Raw genomic sequence first — 14,939 nt, forward strand, 5'->3', positions numbered from 1 at the left:
AATGTAAGGTGATGTATGCTTGAAGACCCCCCTTGTCTCACAGAATCCATGTTAGAAAGTCCCTAAGTTGACAGGAAAAAAATATCTAATATGGCCGCAGTCCCGGCTCCCTCTGTTCCTTCTTGCACTGAGACCCCTAGATGATTGGTCCTAAAGGAGACAGTGTTATCTCAGACCAACGTACGTTTCCAAGGCCAGATCAAAGGTACTGACTCATTCCGCTACTTCTTGTAGACCAGCTAGCTGCAGGTGAAAGGTGAGAGTCATGTTTGACTGGCTGTGATGGCAAACAGGCAGGAAGAATCAGTGTTGATGATGCTCCTGAAGCACAAGGCTCGGTCTGCTCTCACTCTCTCTCTCTCTTCACTCAGTCTGTGTCCAACTTCAAAGCTGTTTTCTCTCAAGGGTGCCTTGGCTGTGAATTGATTTGGTGACAAGGAGAAAGGAGATAGATTCTCGTATCGAATCCACTCGAGCACATTGTTACAGCAGAGTAGGAATTGGAAACAGCCAGGGATCACAGGAGCGTATGGATTTCTCGGATGACATGCTGATCAAAAAAACTTGGCGACAGGATGAACTTTGGGCTTCAAAGGGAGTCAGACGACTTTGAGTAGTAGTTGAGGTCAGCATAGTAACACACTGTCCAATATACTGTAGTTACACAGAACATCCCCCTTTCAGTTCATTTGTTCTCTTTTTAATGAATAGTCTCATCTTGTGATTGATTTCTTTGTTACTAGGCCCAATAAATGGAGTCAGTAAAATGGGCAGATGTCTCATCTCATGCCTCATGAAAAGTTCAGAACGAACAGACGGACAATTAAAGTTCCCCAAAAATAATCACATTTTCACAAGTCCTGAGGAAAAGGAATACTGGAAAGAACATTAGGGCCTCTCTGCATTGTTAAATAGAGTAGCCCACACTGCAGTACCTTAAGATGCTGTGGATTTTGCGTTTGATGTTGCTGGGTTGCCAGATCATTTTGTTGCCAGGTTGAGGTGGCTGTTCCATTATCTTTCTGTTAGAACACAGCGTCTTGTAAGTTGGCCAACTCCTCTATCAGCCTGTGGCCAGCTGTCATATTCAGGTGGCAGTGGCTCTGCCACAGTAGTCAAACAGCAGTTAATTAAACTTGGTAATTGGATCGAAGCGCTATCAGCATGTTTGTGTATATTTTACGAGTTTATAGACCATACAAAAAAAGTAAACCATTGAAAATGTAGCTCATGAAGAATATTTTTATTAACTTCCATATGTCTGACCAGTGAGGATAGCAAAGAATCGTAAAGTGGAGCCAATTTGAAAGAGAACATCATGATGCCTATTGCAATTATGAGCGACAAGTGATTTGTGCTTGGAGTCCATCGATGATTCATTTGCTGAGCTGAATCTGTTCTTTCACAAAAGCAATTATTGAATTTTTGCACAGTTAACTCTGCAGCTGAAGCAAGGACACTCTTCAGAAAGTTTCAATCCCTCTGTTTGCTTTAAGGCCATCTGTTTTGCTATGATTGATCAGTACATTTGTGGCCATAACATTTTTTGTTTTATTATATTTTTATTACCAAGATGCACACAGTGTACTGTGGGACTGCATGGCTGGACTGGCAGCAGTATGGCTATGATTATGAGTCATTATAACAATTCATTTGACGCCAAACTGTTTTCTTTTTCAGACTCATTTTCTGAATGCCAAATAAAGGCAGCAGAAGCACTGTTGCACCATGGGACCTTTCATCCATTTTGTACGGTGTAATTTTCCCTGATCCTCTGTCTACCTTTTGGCTTTTCTCATTTGCAAGGGTGAGATGCGAGCGTGAGTAGTGGGAGGTAAAACAAGTTAATTGTGGAGAGACTAATGAATTTATCGTGTAATGATGAGAGGACTGCCGGCAGTGTATGAAAAGCGTCGGCTAGGGAGCAGATGAGGCCATGGTTTTTAATCTCTCCAAGGCATTCCTTGTTTACTTTTTTATCATTTGATTTGGAAGAGAATGGAGGAAGAGGTGCGTGGACTCACATAATGAAATATAAAACCCTGCATTTTATTGTATCTGTGTGTGCACTTCTTCCCTGAGAATATGGTGACAACTCTGAGACACTTCTCAAAGCTAAACTTAATCTCGTATCAAAGTTCTCGGCAAACAGCCTTGGATCAAAAGTTCTAAATAAGAAACTGGTCGGATTTATAAATACAATAATCCTCAATAACTTTTTGATAGAACAATTTATTGGGTGCACACTACACTCTTAGAGAAAAAAGGTATTTCTAGAACCTAATGGTTATTTGGCTGTCCCTGTAAGGGAACCCTTTGAAGAACCCTTTTTGGTTCCAGTTAGAACCCTGTTGAGTTCCATGAAGAACCCTTTCCACAGAGGGTTCTAAATGGAACCCAAAATGTTTCTATCTGAAACCAAAAAGGGTTCTACCTGGTTCTACGGAAGGCCGATGGTTCGAGACTCTGATATGTTTTATAATCCAAGGGGCAGGGAAGAGAATGGTCGTGGAAAGGCAAAAGATCATAACAAGGTCAGAGTCCAGGAGGTACAGAGTGGCAGGCAGGTTCAAGGTCAGGGCAGGCAGTATGGTCAGGCAGGAGGGTTCAAAGTCGAGGCGGGCAAGGGTCAAAACCGGGAGGACTAGCAAAAGAGAGATAAGAAAAAGCAGGAACATGGAAAGCCACGCTGGTTGACTTGACTTGACAAGACAAACCCAGGGACTAATGGGGGAAAACGGGTGGTGGGTGGAGACAATCACAAAGACAGGTGAAACAGATCAGGGCGTGACACTTTCTCCTGTTGCAAACTGCTGGGCAACTCTTCACACCAGTGTGGACAATAGATAATAGACACATCATTCAGTGTGTATTATACCCTCTGGGTTGAGAATCAAAATGCTTGATGGTCCATGTTATTAACCTATTAATACAAAGTCTATGTGATATGGTGGTGGATAGCAGGGACAATGCATAGACTCCTGTGGGCAAAAATATGGGTTCCATTATAAAATCAGATTTCCATAATTATCCTACAAAGATCCATTGAAGCAATATTTCTTGGAGTCTCCTTATAAATCATGTTCTGTACACACCTTGGTTGTGCAGAGAAAGGTGTGCCATTGAATAACTAGCTATGTAACATACCATTGTTTGAAAACCATTAAACACAGCAATAGAACACTGGTGAAACTGAAAACAGGTTAAACAGTTTATTCTCATGTGGCGGTGCGATGTGTTGACAGATTGCACATTCTATCGCCTTTGTAAATGATGTAGGATAAATTGTCAGACAAAACCTGAAAGACAAGAACAGGAGAGGGAGAAATAGAAAGAGAAAGAAAAATAGAGAGAGAGAGAGAGAGAGAGAGAGAGAGAGAGAGAGAGAGAGAGAGAGAGAGAGAGAGAGAGAGAGAGAGAGAGAGAGAGAGAGAGAGAGAGAGAGAGGACAGCCAACACAGTAGCCGAGACTTTGTGGGAGGGAGGTTGAGCATAGGGAGACAAAAACAGGAACAAAGTTGATAAGACGGTTCCAAAGTTCACCTGCAGCTCACCTGGGGATGGGTGCTCCTTTCCCTAAACTGGTCAGAGATGGTTCAGGTCGTGGATAGGATATCCTATGAATCCCAGATCTGCTCTCCGATACCCGGAGGATTGGGACTTGGTCTCTCCTTGTGTCTTCATTGATTTTTTTTTTGACCTGGACCATTACTGTTTTTTTTTGTTGTTGACTGGAGTCGTATTTAGTACACATCACATGGTGGGTTCTGCCTGAAGAAATCAGGACAAAGGAGTACAGACTGTGAGAAAGGGATTTTAATCTCACTCTTCTGACTCCTAAAGCCCAATGGATCTGAGGCCTAGGAAGGTCGTGGTGCTTCTCCTGTACTGCTATGGTGAGTTTAACGGAGCACTACTGATCTCCTGTTTGATTTGGATGAGCGCACTCTATGTAGATATAAACCTAGGATGCGTCCCAAGTGCCAGCCTATTTCCTAAATAGTGCACTGGTGCCCTGGACAAAAGCACTGCGCCATATAGGGAATAGGGGGCCCATTTGGGACGCATCATGACAGTCATTGTTTTAATATGAGGTCGTAATGAATTAGATGATGTGAGTCTCTTGAGATTTCCCCACAGTTCTAATCAAGATCCTGGTGGACAAAGAGTAGTGAACCCTGTGTGAACTAAATTATAGCCATCAATGGAAAATGGATCCCCAGGGCAAGTTAATTTGAGTGGTCTATTATATCGACTACATTATTATAGGGCATATCAAAATGCTGATGTGGAAGGGAGTCGAGACTGTGTATAATTTTCTGGTGAATTGCGTAACCTGTACTCTGCACAAGACATGACCAGATGCACTGTGACATAAGTGGTTCTACATACGTAACTGACATTTAAAAAATGAAAGGTTAATTAAGTATAAATTCTTCCTAGTGTATCTATATTGTAGTGTAGTGAAAATCCCACCTGTTATGTAGTTGGATGGAAATTATCCAACCGTTATGTAGTTGGATGGAAATTATCCAACCGTTATGTAGTTGGATGGAAATTATCCAACCGTTATGTAGTAGGATGGAAATTATCCAACCGTTATGTAGTCGGATGGAAATTATCCAACCGTTATGTAGTCGGATGGAAATTATCCAACCGTTATGTAGTCGGATGGAAATTATCCAACCGTTATGTAGTCGGATGGAAATTATCCAAACGTTATGTAGTCGGATGGAAATTATCCAAACGTTATGTAGTCGGATGGAAATTATCCAAACGGTATGTAGTTGGATGGAAATTATCCAAACGGTATGTAATTGGATGGAAATTATGCAAACATTATGTAATTGGATGGAAATTATCCAACCGTTATGTAGTTGGATGGAAATTATCCAACCGTTATGTAGTTGGATGGAAATTATCCAACCGTTATGTAGTTGGATGGAAATTATCCAACCGTTATGTAGTTGGATGGAAATTATCCAACCGTTATGTAGTTGGATGGAAATTATCCAACCGGTATGTAGTTGGATGGAAATTATCCAACCGTTATGTAGTTGGATGGAAATTATCCAACCGGTATATAGTTGGATGGAAATTATCCAACCGTTATGTAGTTGGATGGAAATTATCCAACTGTTATGTAGTTGGATGGAAATTATCCAAACGTTATGTAGTTGGATGGAAATTATCCAAGCGTTATGTATTTGGATGGAAATTATCCAAGCGGTATGTAGTTGGATGGAAATTATCCAACCGTTATGTAGTCGGATGGAAATTATCCAACCGTTATGTAATTGGATGGAAATCATCCAAACTTTATGTAATTGGATGGAAATTATCCAACCGTTATGTAGTTGGATGGAAATGATCCAACCGTTATGTAGTTGGATGGAAATGATCCAACCGTTATGTAATTGGATGGAAATGATCCAAACTTTATGTAATTGGATGGAAATGATCCAACCGTTATGTAGTTGGATGGAAATGATCCAACCGTTATGTAGTTGGATGAAAATGATCCAACCGTTATGTAGTTGGATGAAAATGATCCAACCGTTATGTAGTTGGATGAAAATGATCCAACCGTTATGTAGTTGGATGGAAATTATCCAAACGTTATGTAGAAATGATGTTGAGCATTATAATAAACTGCCTTTATCAATCTGACTCCAACATTATGTAAATAAATGCAACAGGCCCTGTACGTCTCTAGAGGATCTAGTCAAGGTAGCGAGCCTTGCATCACCTCTCAGAATGACTATAATGAACATGTCTAACTTGCACCGTTATTCAATTATTAAGAGACTAGATACGAATAGCTAATCCTGGCGTCCAATGTACTAGCATTAATTTACTGAAGCAAGCAGATCAGGGATGTCAAGGTGGTACTCAGGCATATGCTATGGGTATTGTGTATATAACAACTGCCAATAGACCTGCTAAATTATAAGAGTAGAATCAATCAAAGAATTACTCTGTAGAAGGAGGAACGCATTTACTCAATTCAACTAGTAGAATGTCCCGGTCATTAAATAATTAACACTCAAACAATTGCAGTGTACGTGACATACATACATTGCAGACTAATCAGCGTAAATGAGACTTAACGTGGTTACACTTGCCTTCAATTCATATGAACAAATTTACTGTCCTTTAACCAAATTCAAGCATGAACACACACTCAAGCTGAATGAACATTTCTTTGCACTTGGCTAGTAAAAACAAAAGACAGAAAAACACACCCAGATTCTAATCTAATCAACTCAATTTAGAATATAGCAGAGCGCCACTGTGTCGCTCCCTCTTTGAACTATCAGCCCTCCGATTAACAGAATGACTCATTTTCCCTGTAACAATACATCCATAGCACTTACAGCACAATGAAACATATCAAAATCCATGGCTCTTTATGAACTCTTGAAACAATTCAAACATGATAGTTTAAAACTCCCAACAACATTCATTTAGTCTATTTCACGTTTTCATCTGTCTTCACACCTCCAATGGTCTCTGTACTCGCAGGGTTCTGTGGGAACGTCCCTGCACAGAGAAGTCCACATATAAGGTGTGTTTAAACCCCGTGGTAGCCCCACAGATGGTCAGCCATCCAAACTTATGTCATAAATCATGATTCATGTCATCACGCTGGGCCTCAGCGCCTGCAAGTCGCTCGTCGCAATTATCACCTTCTATTATTCTTCCACTACAGTTTCTATCTTATTATAGAGTCCCGATAAGACTGGCACAAACCTCTTGAGGAATTAAGGCTGTCCTATAATGGACACTGTATTTTTTGTTAAACATCCCTTTGTGGATGGGCCCTACAGACCCAAACTGTGGCTTTTGTTTCATCCTATTCGCACTCAAATCAAACAATTGGCTTGCTTCCACATGTTCAGTTGCTTATATTCCCTTCTCTGTCGCCCTGGAACAATTACACACTTTAGTTCCTGCTGCCAATGAAACAAAGCCCAGCTTACGTAAGCGCTGTTTGAGTTTGGCCCACAGCTGCTATGAGTGAAAATGGAGCAAGTGTATCCCGAGGGAGGCAGATCCTTTGACAGAGGCTGTTGCTGTGAGCATGTCACATAGGTCGCGACAATGTTGAATAATAGAGCAATGCTTTTTGTGTACTGACTAGAGAGACGTTATACTACGAATGCTATTTGGAAATGGACAAGTTCACTTTCCCCACCGTCTTTCTCTTTATCTATAGGTTGTTCTGCCATTGGTGAAGGTAAGCCATACTTCATCTCTAGGAATTTCAACACTGTGCTCCACTGGAACAAGTTCGACAGCCCAGATGAAGGGGTCCTTTACAGTGTCCATTACAAAAGGTGAGAGACAGGAATACAGTGGTCACCTTTTCACCTTTCAACCCAACAACATATTTATGTGCCTAGGCTAGGGTGACCTAGGGCGACATGTGACTTATGTCAACAACATTTTAAAGCTGTGTGCTGAAAGACGGAACCATGCTCCTTTTCAGCATCATTGTCCCCATCGTTATCCCCATTGTTATCCCCATTGTTGTCCCCATTGTTGTCCCCATCGTTTTCCCCATTGTTGCCCCCATTGTTGTCCTCATTGTTGTCCTCATTGTTGTCTCCACTGTTGTCCCCATCGTTGTCCCCATCGTTGTCCCCATCATTGTTCCCATTGTTGTCTTCATCGTTATCCCCATTGTTGTCCCCATTGTTGTCCTCATTGTTGTCCCCATCGTTATCCCCATTGTTATCTCCACTGTTGTCCCCACTGTTGTCCCCATCGTTGTCCCCATTGTTGTCTTCATCGTTATCCCCATTGTTGTCCCATCATTATCCCCATTGATGTCCCCATCGTTGTCCCCATTGTTTTGGATATGGTGGGTTGTTCAATTTGCTGCTCCACCTACTGCCATCAGCCTTGAAACCGTGGTGCTACTGTACTTCTCCATGCTGCAGGTTGAGCTCCACTGTGCATCACCACAGGCCTCACTCTGTTTCTCTGCACACCACAGGGATAAATCTGTAAAAATAATTGCCTGTAAAAATGTAACATTTAACTTTACAAACGGCACTCAGTTCCCCTGTGGCTATGCAAGGCCAACGTTTTCGTCTCAATCACTTGTCTTACCACCTCTTTGAGATATCGCCAGAAAGTGGAAACGTCAGCTCATCTAATTGGTCATGACACGGTCTGACGGGCAAATGCCGAGTTTGACACCAATCGCATTGATTTGTTTCTCCGAGACGGTCACCTGGAATGGCTTGCATGTCCTTCTTCAATGCCTCATAGCTCCACCATCAAATCAGTTCAGAAAAAGATTGGCCCTGATCATCCCCGCTGAATATCGGTTCCCTGTTTGACACACTATCCTTCAGTTATTTTTCTATGAGGAAGTAAGGGGTTAAAATAACACACCTATTTCAGAACTCTGTTGTACTATTTATGGTCGAGCAGCTAGGATGCCGCACGCACACCCTGAAAGGCAATACATTTACAACATGTGATATGTCATGATAAATGCTCATACATGCTTATAATTAATTTTTTTAAAGCATTGTACCTGCAGGCATCAAGTAGAGTGTTACTCAATATTTATTACAAAATGCAACATTCAATTTTGGCTAAGGGTTCCTTACATATTGTGTTTTATGTTTGATCATGTTTTTTGTGTTCATTATAGGTACGGAGAGCCATACAAGCTGAATATGGCGTGCCAGAACATCACAACTCTTTCTTGTGACCTCACTGCAGAGACACCATACATCTATCAAAATTCATACTGTGCTCAGGTTTTCGCCAACAGTCACTCCCTAGGCCATACAGCACTGTTTAAACCTCTGAGAGACAGTAAGCGATTTCCTCTCTTTATCATACTTTTTCTAGTTTGGGATGTTTTTGGAGTATGTGTTGGCTCAGAGGGCAGAATCCTTAGCTGTGATACATACACATCGCTCCAATTGTCCGTTCATATTCTCTAATGACATCAAAGTATGTTTCCATGGAAGCTTCTGTTACTCACCAATTCGTCCAGTTAGCATTTGGCCCATACTCAATGGGTTTATCCTGTTCTCTTCAGATTGTCACTAATTCATTCTTTTTCCTTAGTCTTATTCTCACTCTTAATTTGTCTTTTACACGTCAGCCGTCCTTGGGCCACCCAATGTGTCTGTGAAAGCCACAACATCATCTGTAAAAGTGACTGTCACCCTACCGTTAGGACCGGATAATAAGACTTCCATCGAGGAGATTTTCAACAGTACCAGCTTTTCCTACCATAAACCTCCAACCATCTATACCCTCAACATCACTCGTCCTAGCTGGGCAGCACAGGTGATAAACCCCCCCCCCCCCACCCCACCCCCCACACACACACGTACTGCTCACACAATATGCATGCAGACACACGCACACCCACCCACACGCACACACGTTAGATACACAAAACATGTTCTGACTGCTGACTCTTTTTTTCACAGGTCCACGAAAGCACAACTGGAGAGTTTGTCCTCAACAATCTAAAGAACATCAGTGTAGAGTACTGTGGCTATGTAGTGTACGTCCCAACTGTAGAAAGGCACCGAAATCCCAGTGAGAGCCATACATTCTGTGTGGCATTACCAGGTGAGGTCATCTGGTGTCCCTCAAGGCTCTGCATGTATGCACAAGCTGGTCTCAGAGCATTTCGTATTATTTTGTATGTAAATCCGAGACGCTCCATGTTACGTTTCCTATTGTATGTATTCATTTGTGGTTGTCCATCACCCATGTCGTACGATATGTTACGAATTGGAATTTGTATTATATGTTCTGAATTAGAAAAACTTACAATATGTTATGAACTAGCTAGGTGGCTAATGTTATGTAGCTGGCTACCGTTAGCTAGGCTAGCGGCTAGGGGTTAGGGTTAAGTTTAGCAGTTAGGTTAAAGGGTTAAGGTTAGGGGAAGGTTTAGCTAAAAGGGTTAAGGTTACGGTTAAGCAAAGGGGAAGGGTTAGCTAACATGCTAAGTAGTTGCAAAGTAGCTAAAAAGTAGTAAATAGTTGAAAAGTTGCTAATTAGTAAAAGTTTTCATGTTTTTCGTGATGAGATTTGAACTCGCATCCTTTGGTTATACATCCACCCATCCACCCCGACCAACCACCCAACTTTCGTTTTTGCTTTAAGTAACCATCTGTCTTTTGTAACCATACCAAACGTAACATATCATACTAATTTGAGTGTCCCGGATTTACATTTACTATGTTACGTCTAGTCTATGAGACCAGGCTGGTAATGCCTTTCATTTTTGCCTTTGCTAGTTATGTTGAATGAATCATCTGTGAATGATTTGAGTAACCATACTGTTACCATAAAGAACTTAAAGGCATACTGCAAATGCATAGACTGTGGTTTCACAATGTTAAGGGTATTCCTGCTGCCTTTTCAAAGATTATATAAAGGCTCACTTCCTGGTGACAAGACTGAATGGAGCCTCTTATTTATGCATCCTTGAAACTACTGCACTGACTGACCTCACAGACACGCCCACGCTTGCTCTATAGCGCTGGCAATTTACAATAGGCTCAGAGAGTGAGGCAGCTGTATTGCCACTACTGAGGTGTAATAGAAACAATCTTCCCTCGTCTAGGTTACCCCCGGCTGCTGTTCCCCTGGTTCCTCCTCTTAGGGTGTCTGCTACTTGGTTCTCTCCTGCTACCGGTGGTGGTGTGTCGTCACTATGTGAGAAAGAAGAGTAACATGCCAGACGCCTTGGTAAGAAATGTTGATTAGAGATTTCCCCATATATGAAGGAGTGCCAGTTCCTGTTACTGGAAAAACAGGCCTCCAGGCCAAACTTACAGTAACATGTGTATGAGAGGCCTCAATAGGGTGAAACCGAACCTGAGTTTCATCTCAAGCAACACCTAACTTGGAAGAGGGCACAATGTGTAACAGTAGTTACAATAAAATGTTATCTCTTTGCAATTTACACATGCACTGATTTATGAGGAAATGATTGAACTTTATCGTCATTAATTTTCTCTTTAAAGGGCTGCACTTCTGCACTTCCAATCTTCCCAAAGTTGTATCTGTTTTATTCCAACTCCTCTCATATGCTGAGAAATCATACCTGTTTAATCAGTTGTATCACTGTAATTTGCATTTTATGCCAAGAACTGAAAGCAATTACAAAAGATTACAGCAGTGTTGTTTCAGTTGAGCTCATTTCATTCTTGCCATGAAAGTTGTTCAGAATTATAATTGAACAAGTTCATTATGGTTTGACATACATTGTAACCACTCAATGATTCCAAGGGTTTGGTGGGATGTAGAGGGGGTCATAGAGGTGTTTTAGTAAGTTACATAAACTAAATCCTCTTTCTCTTCTACACAGAAACTGACAACCAGCAACATCCCACCTCCATCGTGGTACCCTCCAGAAGCCATCACTTTCTCCACTGCCAAGCTGTACCATTACCCTGTGGGGTTCTCCTATGGTGACCTGAAGACTGGTAAACTCCAGATGGGGTCAAAGTTCACCAGCAGTGGGTCTGGGTCCTATTCCCCCCAGGACAGACCCTCCTCCATTGCCCAGCCCAGGCACTGTGACACCTACATGGGCCAGCAGGGTCCACCCCCAGAGCACTCCAACAACAGCACCCAGTCCTCCAACTATAGCATGGTCGTAGTGCAGGTATCCAATGAAGGTGTGAAGGAAGAATGCCATCACCATCCAGACAGCGAAGACAACATCAACTCTCCATGGTCATCTGAATCCAGTGACCACAAACCCAGTTGGGTTCAAGGTGGTCCAGTTTTGTTTTCGCGTGAAGCACCACCTGAGCCGAACCAGTGTGTTGGAGACAGGGACTCAACAGGGCACCCCTTGGTCCTGCCCACATTGCGGCGTATTGATGGCCAACTGCAGTTGTCCACTCTGCTGCTCCAGCCAGAGACACAGAGTGCCATGGCCAGCATGGCACTGCCTACAGACACTAAGGGGCAGCCCCTTTTGTGGGACCTAGACACCACTGGGCAAAGGGCATCACTATTGTCTGATCTGGTCACCACGGGGGAGACAGAGTGGTTGGGCCCTGGTACAGGGAGAGAGGAGGAGAGAACAATATACACCCCAATCTCTCCAATGTGTTTCAATAACTCCAATGACTCACCATCTCACTCCATACCTCCCATCAACTTTGCAGACTGCGAGACCTCATCAATGACATTGTTGTCTGGTTACAAACAACACTGGGTACCCCTTGCCCCTCAAGGTCTAACAGCAGATAACTTTGTGATTTCCTCATATGCTCCACAACAGGCTTGGATTGATCAGGAGGAAGAGGAAGAAGGAGAGGAAGGAGGGGATGAAAGAGGCAGTGAATTTTTTCTGGGAGGTTGGGTGGTACAAATTCTAGGATGATTGGTTTTCGTTTTTTAGATCCCTAAAATAATCTTAAGGGCCTCTGTGCCTGTTCTTCACTCTGTTTGGATCTCCAATGTACGCCAGAGACAAGTTCCGTCTCAGCGAGCCTTCACAAAGTGCAGGGAGAAGATGGAAGGAGCAGAGAGAGGGTTTTGGTGGCAGTGCAGAGTGGGGCTTTCACGGTCCCTCTCCTGCCTGCCATGGAGCTTATGATTCAGAAACAAGAGCAGGATTCTACTCCAGTATCCAGCACACATGCCCCCCTCAATGGAATCCTACTGAATTAGCGCTATAATTTTGGCCCTTTTTTACATTATGACAAATGTTGGATGTAGGATCAAGTGCTGTAAAATGTAGGATCAAGAATATAGGATGAAATGCTGTGAAAATAGATTCTGTACATTTGATTGTGACGCTCTCTTTCATTTGCATATTTTGCAACATTTCCAGAAACAGGCTAGTTCTTCCAATATATGTGTGCATACATACACACATCTTAATGTACACTAACATGTTCATTTAAACCATGACTGAAGTTTCTGTATCATTTGAAGAAATTCAATGTACATCCAGGGTTGAATCTGGGTGGCATAAGGTAAGTAAACAGCCTGTCCTCTCATGTCATAATGTCATAGGCACAAAGCTTTCATTTCAGCATATCTGTACTTTTGTCTCTTTCATTTATTGTTTCTCGTTTGTCATATTATCTGTGTTATCGTGCTCCACATTATATGCATCACAATGCTGGGGGGGGGGAAAAATGTATCGAAAACAATTGAAATTCATATTAGCATTGAAGGTGATGCATACATTTCCAAAATAGTATTGTCAGAAATACAAAACATGGCAGCGTGAGTTACCCGAGAAACGTGTCAAATAACTTTGTTTGTGTGTGTTTTTGTCTTCAGAGTACGTGACCTCAATAACGTCCTCTCATTGTTTGCTGCCCTTTTGAGGTGATGAAACTACAGTACAGGAGACAAAAGGCTTGGGTAATTCTCCACGAGGGTGTGGTGGTTATGGTACTTTGGTGAGCTACTAACGCCAAACAGGGCACTTAGTATCTAAGTGACAATACCTATGTGTTTACTACACTTTGATAAAATAATAGGCTAATAAACTGTTAAAACTGTCAGGTGTGATGTGTATCACATATTCAGCATATATGTACAGTATAATACTGATTTGTTTTTTTATGTGGGTCACTTTTATAACTGATATGACTGTGAATTGAATGTTTTCATTAAAAAGGTAACTACTTGTGCTACTGAATTGGTTGATCCATCACTGCTGTCAAAAAGTACTTCAGCAAACATGAGCTTCAGTGACATTAGTAAGCAAGGGACGTTGAGGGGAAGTCTTGATGGGCTGACACATCAAGTGCTTTTTCTATGACTATTCTTCACTTTTACAAATATTATTGATCAGTCTAGATGAGTGCCCGTGTGAATAACAAGACGTTTCACTGCTGTCTCACTGCAAGGCTCCAGCATGTTCTTCCTTATCAGGAGGTCTTAGCCAAACACATCAGAATCACCTCCCTCCCTGCCATGTCAACCCGTGATGTGGTTTATGCAAACAAACCAAAGGGCACAGAAAGAAATACAGTGTGTCCCTCCTCCATCCATATATATTAGATGACTCAATAAAGTGTTGGCTGGTGGGATATTGAACCAAGGTACCAAGGTACAGTGTGGCTGCCAGTTGCCAGGTTACGGTTTCTGAACAACCAACTGTCGAACTAGGGAACTTTTTTCCAGGAGATTCATAACTAAGCCACGCCTTTTTTTTATGCCTGCTAACGTAAATCTCCTGGGCCCTGAAATAATTCCCTCAAATCTACTTCAGCCCTGGAGTCGGAAATCTAATTTGACACCAGCTATTCTGCAGTGAGAAACTGGAGAGGTTAAATATCACTGTAATAATTGAATGGATTTAATTGCTCATAAGCATAACGTGTGGTTCTGCTGTGCAGAAGGGGGTTGTAACGTTCGTTGTTGGAAGGGTTGGACCAAGGTGCAGCGTGGAAAGCGTTCATCATCTTTATTAATGTGAACCAGCAACAACACAATAAAGAGTAAAGTGCAAAAAGACTACAATACAAAAACAAGATCCCACACACAACAGGTGGAAAAAGACTGCCTAAATATGATCCCCAATCAGAGACAACGATAGACAGCTGCCTCTGATTGGGAAACATACTAGGCCAACCTAGAAACGAAAAACTAGAATGCCCACCCTAGTCACACCCTGATCTAACCAAATAGAGAAATAAAAGGATCTCTAAGGTCAGGGCGTGACAGGGGTCTTGCCTCCAGACCTCATTTGGACATTTTATGGCCACAGTGTACAAGCGCATACACGCACACACGCACAAGCACACACACACACACACACACACACACACACACACACACACACACACACACACACACACACACACACACACACACACACACACACACACACACACACACACACACACACACACACACACACACACACACACACACACACACACACACACACACACCATGTCTTA

At 42.3% G+C, this 14,939-nt stretch overlaps 1 protein-coding gene across 1 annotated transcript; it reads left to right on the forward strand.

Annotated features, from left to right (window-relative positions):
* Positions 1–3,475: 3,475 nt before the first annotated feature.
* On the forward strand, positions 3,476–13,669 carry ifnlr1 (interferon lambda receptor 1). The gene is made up of 7 exons (XM_046314622.1): positions 3,476–3,896; positions 7,220–7,340; positions 8,672–8,838; positions 9,134–9,321; positions 9,468–9,612; positions 10,619–10,743; positions 11,366–13,669. The coding sequence occupies exons 1-7, from the start codon at positions 3,848–3,850 to the stop codon at positions 12,392–12,394; spliced, it is 1,824 nt and encodes a 607-aa protein (XP_046170578.1). The 5' UTR covers positions 3,476–3,847; the 3' UTR covers positions 12,395–13,669.
* Positions 13,670–14,939: the final 1,270 nt, after the last annotated feature.

Source organism: Oncorhynchus gorbuscha, linkage group LG19, assembly GCF_021184085.1.
Source record: "Oncorhynchus gorbuscha isolate QuinsamMale2020 ecotype Even-year linkage group LG19, OgorEven_v1.0, whole genome shotgun sequence".
NCBI classification, from domain to species: Eukaryota; Metazoa; Chordata; class Actinopteri; order Salmoniformes; family Salmonidae; genus Oncorhynchus; species Oncorhynchus gorbuscha.

Coding starts and splice junctions, on each gene's coding strand:
- ifnlr1 (XM_046314622.1), top strand. CDS start 3,848: ATGGATCTGAGGCCTAGGAAGGTCGTGGTGCTTCTCCTGTACTGCTAT. Junction 7,341..8,671: donor TACAGTGTCCATTACAAAAG/GTGAGAGACAGG, acceptor TGTTCATTATAG/GTACGGAGAGCCATACAAGC. Junction 10,744..11,365: donor GTAACATGCCAGACGCCTTG/GTAAGAAATGTT, acceptor TCTTCTACACAG/AAACTGACAACCAGCAACAT.